The sequence below is a fragment of the Staurois parvus genome, unplaced genomic scaffold, assembly GCF_062004578.1.
Source record: "Staurois parvus isolate SC_StPar_1 unplaced genomic scaffold, SC_StPar_1.0 ptg000073l, whole genome shotgun sequence".
Lineage (NCBI taxonomy): Eukaryota > Metazoa > Chordata > Amphibia > Anura > Ranidae > Staurois > Staurois parvus.
This window is the reverse complement of record NW_028317869.1, coordinates 1,037,321-1,050,073: the sequence shown is the minus strand read 5'-3', so window position 1 is coordinate 1,050,073 and position 12,753 is coordinate 1,037,321. Positions and strand designations below refer to the sequence as shown.

Genomic DNA, 12,753 nt, shown 5'->3' with positions numbered 1-12,753 from the left:
AGGACATGTTTTTCCTGACATCCTGAAAAATGACAGAACTCCTGTTAGGATGTCAGACGATGGATATTGAATCCATATAACAGGACATGTGATCACTGACAATCCCCAGAACAAGCCATCTGCCTGGTTTACACCTAATAATTCAATCCATGGTGACCACAAATCAGCCCAACGCAGACACATGAAAACCAAGTTCTGCTCGGCATGCCATGGAGAGTAATGGGCACGGTCAGATGGGAGGGGCTTAGAAGAGGATGATGCCACAGACCCGCCCCCTGATCACCTACCTCTAAATGAAGAAAGCAGCTGATTGGGTGAGTACACATTGCTGTGACCTCCATGCTTAGCTTCACAGTGCAGCAATTTTACCTTCACATGCCGAGTCTCACAGGTGGCACCGCCTGTCATCCATTGTGCTGAAATGTCATTGCAGCAACTCAGAATGGTCCTCAGTAGTCTGTATGGCCCCCATGTGCTTGTATTCATGCCTGACAACGTCGGGGGAGGGTCGTAATAAGATATCACCAGCAAGACTCTCATCATCCATCCACTACACATCTGCATCAGAGGCTGGTCAGGAGCTCTGAGGAAAGGGATTCATCCCTGAAACGCGTCAGCCATTTGACCGCACTGACACTTGGAACACCTTGCTTGCCGTTGTGGCCATCGTCATTATGCAAATGATTTTTAGATACATGCTTCACCTGTGAGTCTGGTTTTATTTTTCACTCCTTTCAATAAACCTTGGATAATGCACAAGGTGTGTGCGCACCTGTTTATTCTCTATCTAGTGGCTGATCTCCCCGTCTGAGGAGGGCTGCACCCCTGAAGCATTTCCTTTGGTTGTCGCTGTCCTGGTTCCCTTGGCTTCCCTTTTGGCTGTGCATATCCTGAGGCGCTGGAGAGTACATACGATATCCGGTTTGGTTGCAACCTGGTGGCGTCGGATGGACCAAAACATGATATCCTAGAGCTGTTCTGTTGGATTTAGGTCAGGTAAGTGAAAGGATTGATTTTCTTATCCCCTCAGAGACCCCCGGTCTGTGGAGAGATTCCTGGTTTATCAGCAGAATTCTGGGAAGACCCCGGAACATGGAAATAATGGCAGCTTATGTTCAGAGATGTTGAAAGTTTATTAGACATTACTAAGATTATATAGGATACAGAAATAATAAGGGGGGGGAGCGAGTTCTAAAACTGTAATTGTAAGTTTCCATCATGAGCTGACTACATGAAACATGACATATACATTTCTTGGTATAAACTGTTTCTGCTAGTTTTCTGAGAAATAGCCGGGCAAAGAAAACTTCAGGGGCATGTTATCTTTTGTTGATACATCCTTCAGCAAACTAAAACAGTTCCATTAAACTTCTAATATATCTGCAAAAACCTAACTTAATACTTAAAATGGCGTACATCAACACAATGGAGGTTCTCTAGATCCTTTCAATCCCCTCTTAGATCATGAACATGATCTCAATTCTTTACCTCATTCATCTTTTTGTACATAGCCAGATAACCTTCATTTGTATTTTGCGTCTTGGTAGCTCTAGCAATGCAATATAATAAGCATTTAAAACATAGATATAAAAATAAAACAAAAAACAATATCATGACTATTCTTACAGCGATACCTTTCATTCATGAAAAGATGGAACCAAATCCTGATCCTAGCCAATCAAAAGGAGTCCATCCATCTTTTCCTATAGCTCTAGCTTCTTCCATTAAACCATCTACCTGTTCCCTGTGTTGCTTTATTATTTCATAATAATCTGGAACAGTCATTGTGGTATTATATATCCAAGTACAACTTTCAGAATCCTCTGTCATCTCACACAGACCTGTCAGAGCAGCACTCATGCTTTCAATAGCTAATTCTTACATCTCCAGCTGTTCTCTAATAGCTCTGGTCTCGGTATTTAGCAACCCCATGTCCTTAGAGTTCCTCTCCAGTATATCATCAATAATGTTTGTGTCATTATTTATTTTGTTCATGAGTGTTATTCCCCATCCCGTGTAGGTAGGGAACCATGACCAAACCTTATCACCTGTAGAGAATAGATCTACCTTTTCTTGTTTGGTTTCCCTTCTCTGTCTCAGAGTTAGTTGGTGTTTTGGGTATGTACTGGCTTTTACCTGGTGTTCCTTCTGGTCTATAGCTGCCATGATTGGCACTAATTGGGCTACATAGCACCAGCCCTGGACATTACTCGGTATCCAAGGGTAACAGATATTACCACAACAGATATAGGTATTGTTTCCCAAGGAGATCTGCAATTTTTGTATTGCAGAGTGAAATTCAGGGCTGACAACAAGTGTGAAATACAAAAAAAAGTTTTCCAAACATAGCTTTCCCCACATTATCTTGTATCCCTTCTAAACTTTCATTCAGGGCTCTACCATTTACTTGCCAGAGTTTCACAGAAGTTCCATCCCTCCTTCCAGGATCAGATATATTTAATATGGACTGAGAGCACATTCCCTTTCCCTTGTGGGAAGTATTCCCCAGTCTAAAACACCAATCGGGGAGTTGAGTGACTCCCAGAGTTGGAAAAGATATGGCAGCATTAGAAGTAATATTGGTCAAACCAATACTTACATTCCCTGTTATTAACAAAAATATTTTGACTGGAGCGGCCAGAAGAGGAATTTCCTATGTGCTAGGATGTAACTTACTACAGATCCAACATTTATCAGAACCTGACTTTTGAGCATAAGCAGATTTAAACTGCATCATCAACATTTTCCTGAAAAAGGATTGTTCTCTTCAAAACTTCTTTTTGACTTTCTTTCACTTTTGGTTATCTGGGTCTCATTTAAATCTAGTCCTTGACCACAGATACCTTTTATTAGGCCCAAGTCCTCAGGGTGATAAATACAATTAGTTATGATCCATACTGGCAGGAAAAAGAGCAGAGTCAGTGTGATCAATAGGACCCAGATCTTCAAAGCACCATGAGGGGCAGTAAGGAATGTCATCTTCAGGGCCTTTTTCACTGACTTCACCCGCTCTTCGAGGATTTTCCTCTCATACTTCACCTCCTTTTCCATCTCGTGTTTCTCAGGTGCTTGGTTCACCTTCTTCACTCGACTAGCATGGATCCAGGACTGGGAATTCTCCACCAGAACAGCCGTTCTGGTAACCGCTATCACCGTAGTAGGCGGTCCAAAGGGGTAGCCTTGCTTCTTGTCTTTAGCGAGTTGGCGGACCACTACGACATCTCCCACTTGGAAAGGGTGTGTTGGTTCCTGGAAAGATAAAGGAGAGGTGCGAGCAACATTTCTATCTGATCTAAAGTCTGAATCAATTTTCTCACATATTCTTGTTGTACCAGGTCAAGGTCCCCTCTTTCTTTTTTTTGTTTACAAACGATTTTATTGTACATGAGTAGACAGTAAAACAACAGCACAGTATGAAAGTGATATTGTCAACAAAAATAAGGCATATTTGAAATGTACAATACATAAAAGTATATTAACATAAAAAAGAAGATAGAGGAAAAAAGGAAGTTATGAGTGCATGAGATACATAAATGATAAAATAGATTGAGTGATACGTCTATCAACAATACATGTCAGCCAATCTTTACCGGGGATGTTGTCAATCATGCAATAAATGTCTACAATCCTTCCATGACTCCCATTTTTTATTGTATAAGTACATCTTATCCAGTAGTGTATAATGAATACGTTCCATAAGCATTACAGCGTCAATTCTGTGTAAAACGGAGTCCAAGGGTACAACATGCAGGGCAATGGACCATAAAGTGGCAATACATAATGTATGTAGCAATCTCAGAGTGGCATCAGGGACCCCTGGGATATGAACCCCCAATAAACAGGTCTGCATGGACAATTGTATCGGGTTGCCCGATAGTGAGGTAGCCACCTCAGATATCTTACGCCAGATCAAAGATATGTTCGGGCAATCCCAAAATATATGGACCAGAGTACCTGTAAGGCCACAGCCCCGGAAACATAAAGGGGATGTTTGTGGAAACAATGTATGTAGTCTTGACGGGGTATAATACCATCTGGTTAAAACTTTAAGGGCCGTCTCACGAACCGAAAGAGATCTAGAGCTCTTGCATATATTATCCACCATAGAATCCCAATCCTCATCCGAAAAAGTGATACCACAATCCTCCTCCCACCTTCGTCTGTACAAAGGGGGAGCATGAAAAAGACAGATCAAAAATTGGTGATAAAGAACTGAAATAAGACCCCCACCTCTGGGAGAGTCACGGCTGATACGCTCAAAAAAAGAGATCGGAGAAGATGGGGTAAGGCCAAAGTGCGCATTAAAAAAGTGCCTAATCTGTCTATAACGGAGGTACTCACGAAGAGGAACATCAAATAACACACGCAGCATATCGAAGGTAATATAAGATCCTCCTCTTTGGAAATCAGATAATCTGATAAAGGATCGATCATACCACCAACGAAATATGTGAGGGGAAGAAAAGGCTACAACAAAAGTAGGATCACCAAAAAATGACACACCTGTGGGAATATGGGAGACTAAACTCAATTTAGCCTTGTATCTGGACCAAAGTGTCAGCGAGTGGGTCACTATAGAGTTATGAAAAGTAAGCGATCGGGGGGAGATTTTAGACCATAAAATTCCCGGTAAATAAAAAGGACGTATCGACTGAGACTCAAACTTGATCCACGGGATTTGAGAGTTAATAATAGCCCATTGTGATAATTGCGCAAAACGAGCCGAGAGGTAATATAGCCAAAAGTTAGGAAGACCGAGACCTCCCGTCCGTTGTGAGCGATACAAAATGGATGAGGCAAAACGTGGATGCTTATTTCCCCAAATAAAATTGTTAATAGTCCGCTGAAAGTGATCCAAAAACGTTTTTGAGACCGGAACTGGAAGTGCTCTAAAAAGATAAAGCAGTTTGGGCAAAATATTCATTTTAACCGCCGTGACTCTACCCAGAAAGGAGATATGATAACCGTGCCAGATCTTCAGTAGAGTAGAGAGACGCGATACACATGATGGATAATTAGCTGTAAACATATCCAAATATCTGGGAGTGAGGTTAATCCCCAGATAGGATATCCTGTCCTTGACCCAGCGAAATGGGAAAGAACTACTGAGAGATGCACTGAGGGAGTCAGGAACATTAACAGGCATGATCACAGATTTGGTAAAATTAACGGTGAGACCTGACAATTTGGCAAAATCGTTCAATACAGCACACAAGTTAGGTAAAGAAGTCAACGGGTTAGTAATAAAAAGCATAACATCATCAGCATACATGCTCAGCTTAAAATGTGAAACTAATAATGAATAGCCAGAAATGTCCGAATGTGATTTAATTGCCAATGCCACAGGTTCCAACACCAGCGCAAATAAAAGCGGCGAAAGAGGACAGCCCTGGCGGGTACCTCTACCCAATGTAAAAAAGTCAGAGTTACAGCCAGGAAGCCTTATTCTTGTTTTAGGAGAGTTGTATAGGGCATGTATGCCTGCCAAAAACCCATCACTGAAGCCCATTTTCTGTAGCAAGGAGAACAAGTAGGGCCAAAGAACACTGTCAAAGGCCTTGTTTATATCCAAACTCATCAACAGAACCTCTTTGGAATGTAAATTGGCATCTTGAATAACGTTTAGAGCGAGACGAATGTTATCAGTAATAAATCTGTCAGGAATAAAACCCGACTGGTCTGGAGAGACCAAAGAGGAGATGATAGGGGCCAACCGGTCCGCCAAAATACGGCTAAATATTTTTAGATCGTTATTCATGACCGAGATTGGTCTATAGTTTTGTGGCAAACAGTGGTCTTTCTGTCGCTTGGGTATTAGAGACATGTTAGCCAACAACATCTCCTCGGGGAACTTACCCCCCTGCAAAACATCATTAAATAAAGTTATCAAGTATGGAGCCAATATAGAGGTGAAATGTTTATAATAGCTAGCGGTAAATCCGTCAGGACCCGGTGCAGTAGAGCGTTTGAGCGCGCTTATCGCACATGTTATTTCCTCTAAAGTACAGGGGGCATTAAGAGAGACAATCTGAGAAGGTGTAAGAGCAGGGAGGGGTATAGAATCCAGCCATGAATCTGATAGAGAAACAGAATCTGACTGCGGAGGAGCTAGTAGCTTAGAATAAAAATTTTCAAAAATACCCAAGACTTCCTGAGGTAGAGATGAAATAGCACCTGAATTAGTACGCAATTTATACACGTGTGGGGGGCGCAGAGAGTGGTTCAATTTCCTTGCAAACATGGTAGATGCCGAGTTACTATGTAATAGGAACGAGGCCTTCGACCAGCGGAGGGCCTTTTCAGTTTTTTGGGAAAGCAGGGAATTCAGTTCCAAGCGCTTTTGGGACAGTAGCTGTTTATTAAGTAGAGATGGATTAGCGACATGGCTTCTATAGTGTGCTTCTAATTCTCGGGTTAGAAGTAGTATTTGCTGCCAACGTTTTCTATTTCTGGATGAGGCCATGGAGATAAGTCGGCCTCGTAGGACCGCCTTGTGGGCTACCCAGAGTGTGGCTGGGGAAATATCAGGGGTTAAATTAGATTGAAAGTATTCCTGAAGAGATGTAATCACCTCCTGGCGAGAGTCAATATCAGTGAGCATAGAGTCATTAAGTCTCCAAGAGAAGGGAGTAGGTGCCAATCCCACAAACGTGATAGATAAGGCCATAATACTGTGATCCGACCAGGGGCTCAAATGAATGCAAGCTATCCTAGAATTAGCTAGTAAAATCGGGGTACAATATATGTAGTCTAATCTAGCATAAGAGTCATGAGGGTGGGAATAAAATGTGTAATCCCTGGCTCCTATGTTGTGTGCTCTCCAGGCATCCACCAACTGGAGGGCATCTAGTTTCTTAGTAAGGGATTTTGGGAAAGCCTGGGAAGAGTGCGAGGGGGAACTACGGTCTAAAAGAGGATTTGCCACCAGATTAAAATCCCCACCCACCAATAGATGGGGGGACAAAAACCTATCCAGAGCAGCAAAAAATTTTGAAAAAAAGGTAGCTTGTGCCGAATTCGGTGCATAGACATTAGCAATAGTAAGTTCTCGACCTGAAAGGATGCCTTTAAGAATGATAAACCTACTGTCCGGATCACGGTACACATGTTGAACCTCAAAGGGGAATGAGTTATGTAGAAAGATGGCCACTCCCCTACTCTTGGAGGAATGCAGGGTATAATACCCCTGCCTATAAGATCTATGAAAATATGTTGGGTGCTTTGTGGCTGCAAAATGTGTTTCCTGTAATAAGATGATCTTGGCTCCCAGTCGTTTATATTGAAGAAAGGCTGTTTTGCGCTTGTTTGGCGAATTGAAACCCTGGACATTATGCGAAATACATTGAATTACCATAGTAAACATAGCTTGTTACTATCATCATAAAAGTACACACTGCAGGGATATCCCCTAAAATTATTTGGCTAGACATAGAAATCCGCAGGTCTACATCAGACAGACGTACAGGTGGCAGAACCAGCCTAGGGGACCCCCCGGCCCCAACATGGGGACCGTGATGTCCACAGACCGACACAACACCATCCTCATGCACTAAAGTTTTGAGAAAAGAGAATACAAAAAACAATGGAGAGGAGATTTTAATAGCTCCTACAATTAAGAGGGTAACTGAAGAACATGGATCAGGCTGAAAATTTGTCATACCTGATAAAACAAAAAGTTCAAATATTAAGGGGACAAATGGGCCCAGACCCTGTCTCCCTAAAACATGGAAAACGGAGCTGCCACCCCTCAGTCGGGCAGCGACACCTCCGGCCATGTCAGGAGGCAGGGTGGGGAAACGCGTCGAAGAGTTGTGAAACCATAAATTAATGGGCGTAATTAGGAGGGTCCGAAGACCCTTGTTATACCTTAACTCGTCCAGCTATCAATGCAAGGCACACATAATACTCAGAATTACAAAATTATCACAGCAGTATCCATAGAAATACACATCCTGACAACGTAAGATATAAAGAGCAAAATCCCTGTGTCCCAATTCTTGGTAAAGTCAGAAAAGACAATAGGCAGGACCAAGGACTGTCAAACAATAGGTATTAGGCAAGTGAGAATGGACCTGTCAACCCGGATCCTGTCTGACTCTCCTTCTATCCCTCCGTGGAGATGGGGTATGCCAAATGGGAGAGGTACGAGGGGTGGAGGGTGGACGTTGAGGTGATGGGGCATCCGCTAGGCCTAACACGAAGTCACGTGTTTGAGTGACGTAACGCGTAGATACGCCAGTGGGAGGAGCTTCTTACGATCGACGGCCTGACGTCATATCCGGCGTGGGCGCCATCTTGGTGCTCCGTTTTCCGAATACAGTACACCCTTGGAGTGGTGTAAAGGCTTGCTTGTCTGAAGATCTGTGTAAGTAGGCTCTTAGTTTCTTTTAAAAATAAATAAAAGGTTTTACACTATATAAGTCTCTCTTGCCTCACTGGTGACCGTATTGGAGAGCCATTACCGGAGAGACACCACGGATACCAACGATTGCTGAGGCTTACCATCTAGTGCTGAGGCTAACCAGGAGGAGTGAGTTACATCATTACTGCCAGAGGGATCCACCTGTTATCTGGAGGAATATTACAGTTACTACCCAAGGCTCTTTGGTCCCTGGGGGCCTGAGCAGGAAGGTGAGGGGGCACCCCAGCCTTAGAGGATTGGCACATTGCAGCTCACACCTGCATGAAGTCTGTGTGATTCACTAAGGACAATATTCACCATATGTTTCCTGTCACTCCAATGCATGATACTCTCATAGCCGTCCACCTCACCCTACACTAATGTCAGTTTTATGTGTTTATTCTTATTGTATCGCTTGTTTGTTAGTATAGCGCCGTATTAATTGGTTTATATACTTTAGTTGATGATTTTGGTGCTGTGGCTGTGGCACCTTTAATACAGGCTGCTTAAATTATCTACATTTATATTGTGGCGCAGGAGATTGTTTCTCTACTAGACTCTATAACTCTCCTACACACTGAATCATAGACACTGATTGGGGTTATTGTACCCAAGAAATGGCGCAGAATACACCTTTGTCTACATTTATAAGGAAAGACCATTTATTTGTAAAAACAAGAAACAAGCAAAAATGGTAAAAAGTGGTGTTTAAATACCACCAAAATAAATATCTATTTGTGTGAAAAAATTACAAAAATATAATTTGGGTACAATGTTGCATGACTGTATAATTGTCATTCAAAGTGTGAGAGCGCTGATAGTTACCAGTCAGCCTAGGCAGGAAGGGGGTGGAAGTGTCCGGTATACAGGAGGTAGAACCATTTTTTTTTAAAAAGACCTCCAAGTGTTTGTGAAATCTCCCACCACAAAATGTACTCAGCCAATCACAGGGCAGGACTCCATTTTTATTCTTCTCCTGCTATCAATGGCCAACCCGGTCCCACACTTCATCCATGTCTTTGGGGACCTCTGATCTCCTTATGGACTGTTTCTTCCATGATGAAGATCAGCCATGGAGTATATCTGAGGTGTATATCAGGGGGTGCTTCTTCCCCACATGAGAGTTGGGATGTCCAGCAACATTCATCTAGAAGACATTTCCTGCACTCAAGGCACTAATACACCTCCAGGGTTGTGTGGGACCCCTGATGTACAGGAAGACAGGACTTCAGTGAGGAACATTTCCCTCACTCAGGACAGGAAAGTGGCTTCTCTCCCGTGTGAGATCTTTGATGTTTATGAAGACTGGACGTCTGTGAAAAACATTTCCCACACTCAGGACAGCAGTACGGCTTCTCCCCTGTGTGAGATCGCTGATGTGTGTAAAGATTGGAAGACTTTGTAAAACATTTCCCGCACTCAGGACAGAAATAAGGCTTCTCCCCTGTGTGAGATCTCTGATGTGTGTAAAGATTGGACTTATCTGAAAAACACTTTCCACACTCAGGACAGGAATATGGCTTCTCCCCGGTGTGAGATCTCTGATGTGTGCAAAGACTGGACTTCTGTGAAAAACTTTTCCCACACTCAGGACAGGAATACGGTTTATCTCCCGTGTGAGATTTCTGATGTGTGTAAAGACTGGACTTCTGTGAAAAACTTTTCCCACACTCAGGACAGGAATGCAGCTTCTCTCCCGTGTGAGATCTCTGATGTGTGTAAAGACGGGTCTTCCTTGAAAAACATTTCCCGCACTCAGGACAGGAATACGGCTTCTCCCCCGTGTGAGATCTTTTATGCACATTAAGTTTGTATTTAGAACAGAAACCCTTCCCACACTCAGTACAGGAGAAGCTCTTCCCTGTTGGAAGGCCGGCCCGGTCCTGCACAGTCTGAGGTTCCTCATGATACGAGGAATCCGATGGTCCATCTACACTGGGTGGTGCCGGATGGACATTGGAGGGAGCCGGGTTTTCTCCTGGACTATACTGTGTGATGTCCTCATCTTCTACTTTCCAGTCTGGAGACAAAGTGAGACAATCCTCGGAGGTTTTCCTCATCTCCCGGCCATGGACTAAAATACAAAGACAAAGAGGATTACTAGACAGGAGCTGATTGGTTCCCCCAAACCAGGACTCCGCTCACGTCAGGCAGCTTGGTCTCTGAGGAGCTTACAATTCCACCCTCAAGGGAACTAGGAAATGGCTCCTCTGATCTCCTACCAGGTCATTTCTTTATTCATGGACCTTAGTCAGAGAGTGAGGAAACAACCAGAACTGTCTTTTATAGGAGGGACAGTGATGAGGGGATTATAGGACGAGGGTCCCCACCCCCTCTATCACTCATCATGACAGAGGCATGCCTGTGTTAGCAACATCACGGGAACATATGCCCAGCAATCATCTTTGCAGTGATGGATTTTCTCCTGTTGCCCCTTTACTACACTTTCCAGTTCGGAACATTTTTCTTGGTAGGCTATAGCGGCCTCCATGTTTGGGTCAGATTTTTCTGTGCTGGTCAGAGCTCAGGCTCAGAGACCAGTAGTTATAGCAGAAGACCAACCAACAGGATAGGTATACAGGCAGGTCACCATGACAGATGACGTAGGCTCACCTGAGGTGCGGGGTCTAAGCACTAACCAGTATCACCAGAGCTCTAGATGGTGGGTATGGGTTTTGCTGCGTGTTAGTACCAGGTCACAGTAGTAGTAGTCAATAAACAAGCCAAGGGTCAGTAACAAGTGGTTCCAGGTCAGTAGTGAAGGTACAGAAGGTAGCATGAGAGACAAGGGCAAGATATTGGATGGAGAAGACACAATAATCTGCCAACCAGGAAGTGCAGAGACATGGCTTAAATCAGGAAGTTCATGGGAGGAGCAAAGATTTCAAGGCTCAGGAGAAAACACAGCAATGGATTAAGCAAAGTGCCGTCCATTATATCAGGTAGCTCACTGAGAAGAGTTACTACCAGACACAGTAGAGGTCCTGGGTTCAAGTCTAGGCTCTGACAGGTGTCTACGTTGAGCAGAGGCAATGAATTAATATTTAGCTTTCAGCTGATCCCCAGAATCTCCATAAATCCAGTCTAGAGACATAAATTGTGTCTGCAGCACAGAGAAGGAAGATTATCCGAGAGAAATCCAGGAATACAGGACGGGGAACACAGCTCAGGAAAGTGACCAGGGGATTACAGGCTGATATCACCCAGTCCCCGCCCTACTCTGGACCAATCAGTGAGCAGTATGGGTGGAGGAATGGATTTAGTGTTCATGACCCACCTGTGCTGATCTCTGTAGGAGTGTCCTCCTCTATAAATGTCCCCGTTATTCCATCCTCCTCCATAGACTGCTGATCATCCCTCACATACGCCTCTTCTTCTTCTGCTTTCACCTCAACTTTTATATCTATCAGATCTTCACTCTAAACCAAGAGAATGAGAAATTTCACCAAATATATAAATATAAGAGTACATGAAAAATCCCCACATCATCTTTACAAGTCCATATTCTAGATGCTCAGTCCAACCAACCATATAACAGTGAGGGATGGTGTGACCTTCCTGTGTGGAATCCCGGGAATACAGAGGACGGGGACATCTCTCTGGTGGGTTCCTGGTATTAGGTGGCTCCATCATATCCTTGTGTCCTTCTGAAAACTCCTCCATCACTCCATACTCCTCATCCTCCTCTTTATACTCTTCTTTACCATCAATATTATCATCCCCGAGGATTCCACTCTGAAAGATATAATAAAACATTCATTGTAACAAACATGCTGTGTATAAATCACAACTACCAATAATTGTCATCATGTACCTGATGATGGTGAGGGATGGTGTGACCTTCCAGTGTGGAATCCCGGGAATACAGAGGACGGGGACATCTCTCTGGTGGGTTCCCATGACTGGATCCATCTGTAGGAAACACACACACTGACTGAATCCATTGTTTCTATGTGTTTATCAGATGATGGGGGATCTAGGTGGATCCTCCGTACTGCTCTCTCCTTTACAATAAAGTCTCCTCTTACCCGGTGATGTGAGGGGCGGCTGATTGTCCATCATGACGTCCTTGTAGAGATCCTTGTGTCCTTCTAAAGACTCCCACTCCTCCATGGAGAAATAGACAGTGACACCCTGACACCTTATAGGAACCTGACACACACAATGATACAGTCACCATCCAGACACATCCCTTGTCTGTTACTGGAGAATGTCCCAGAATTCCCGGCACCGCTCACCTCTCCTGTCAGCAGCTCCATCATCTTCTTGGTGACTTCTAGAATCTTCTGCATGTTGTGTCTCTCAGGGTTTAGGGAGTCACATGGAGGCACCGTGATGGTCATATGATCACC

General features: G+C 43.7%; 1 protein-coding gene across 1 annotated transcript; it reads right to left on the bottom strand.

Annotated features, from left to right (window-relative positions):
* Positions 1–7,569: 7,569 nt before the first annotated feature.
* LOC149469360 (uncharacterized) lies at positions 7,570–10,461 on the bottom strand. The gene has a single exon (XM_089669377.1). The coding sequence runs from the start codon at positions 10,459–10,461 to the stop codon at positions 9,649–9,651; it is 813 nt and encodes a 270-aa protein (XP_089525503.1). The 3' UTR covers positions 7,570–9,648.
* Between the last annotated feature and the right edge of the window lie 2,292 nt (positions 10,462–12,753).

What these genes read in the sequence shown, in the direction of transcription:
- LOC149469360 (XM_089669377.1), bottom strand. Translation starts at nt 10,461, where the DNA reads ATGAGGAAAACCTCCGAGGATTGTCTCACTTTGTCTCCAGACTGGAAA.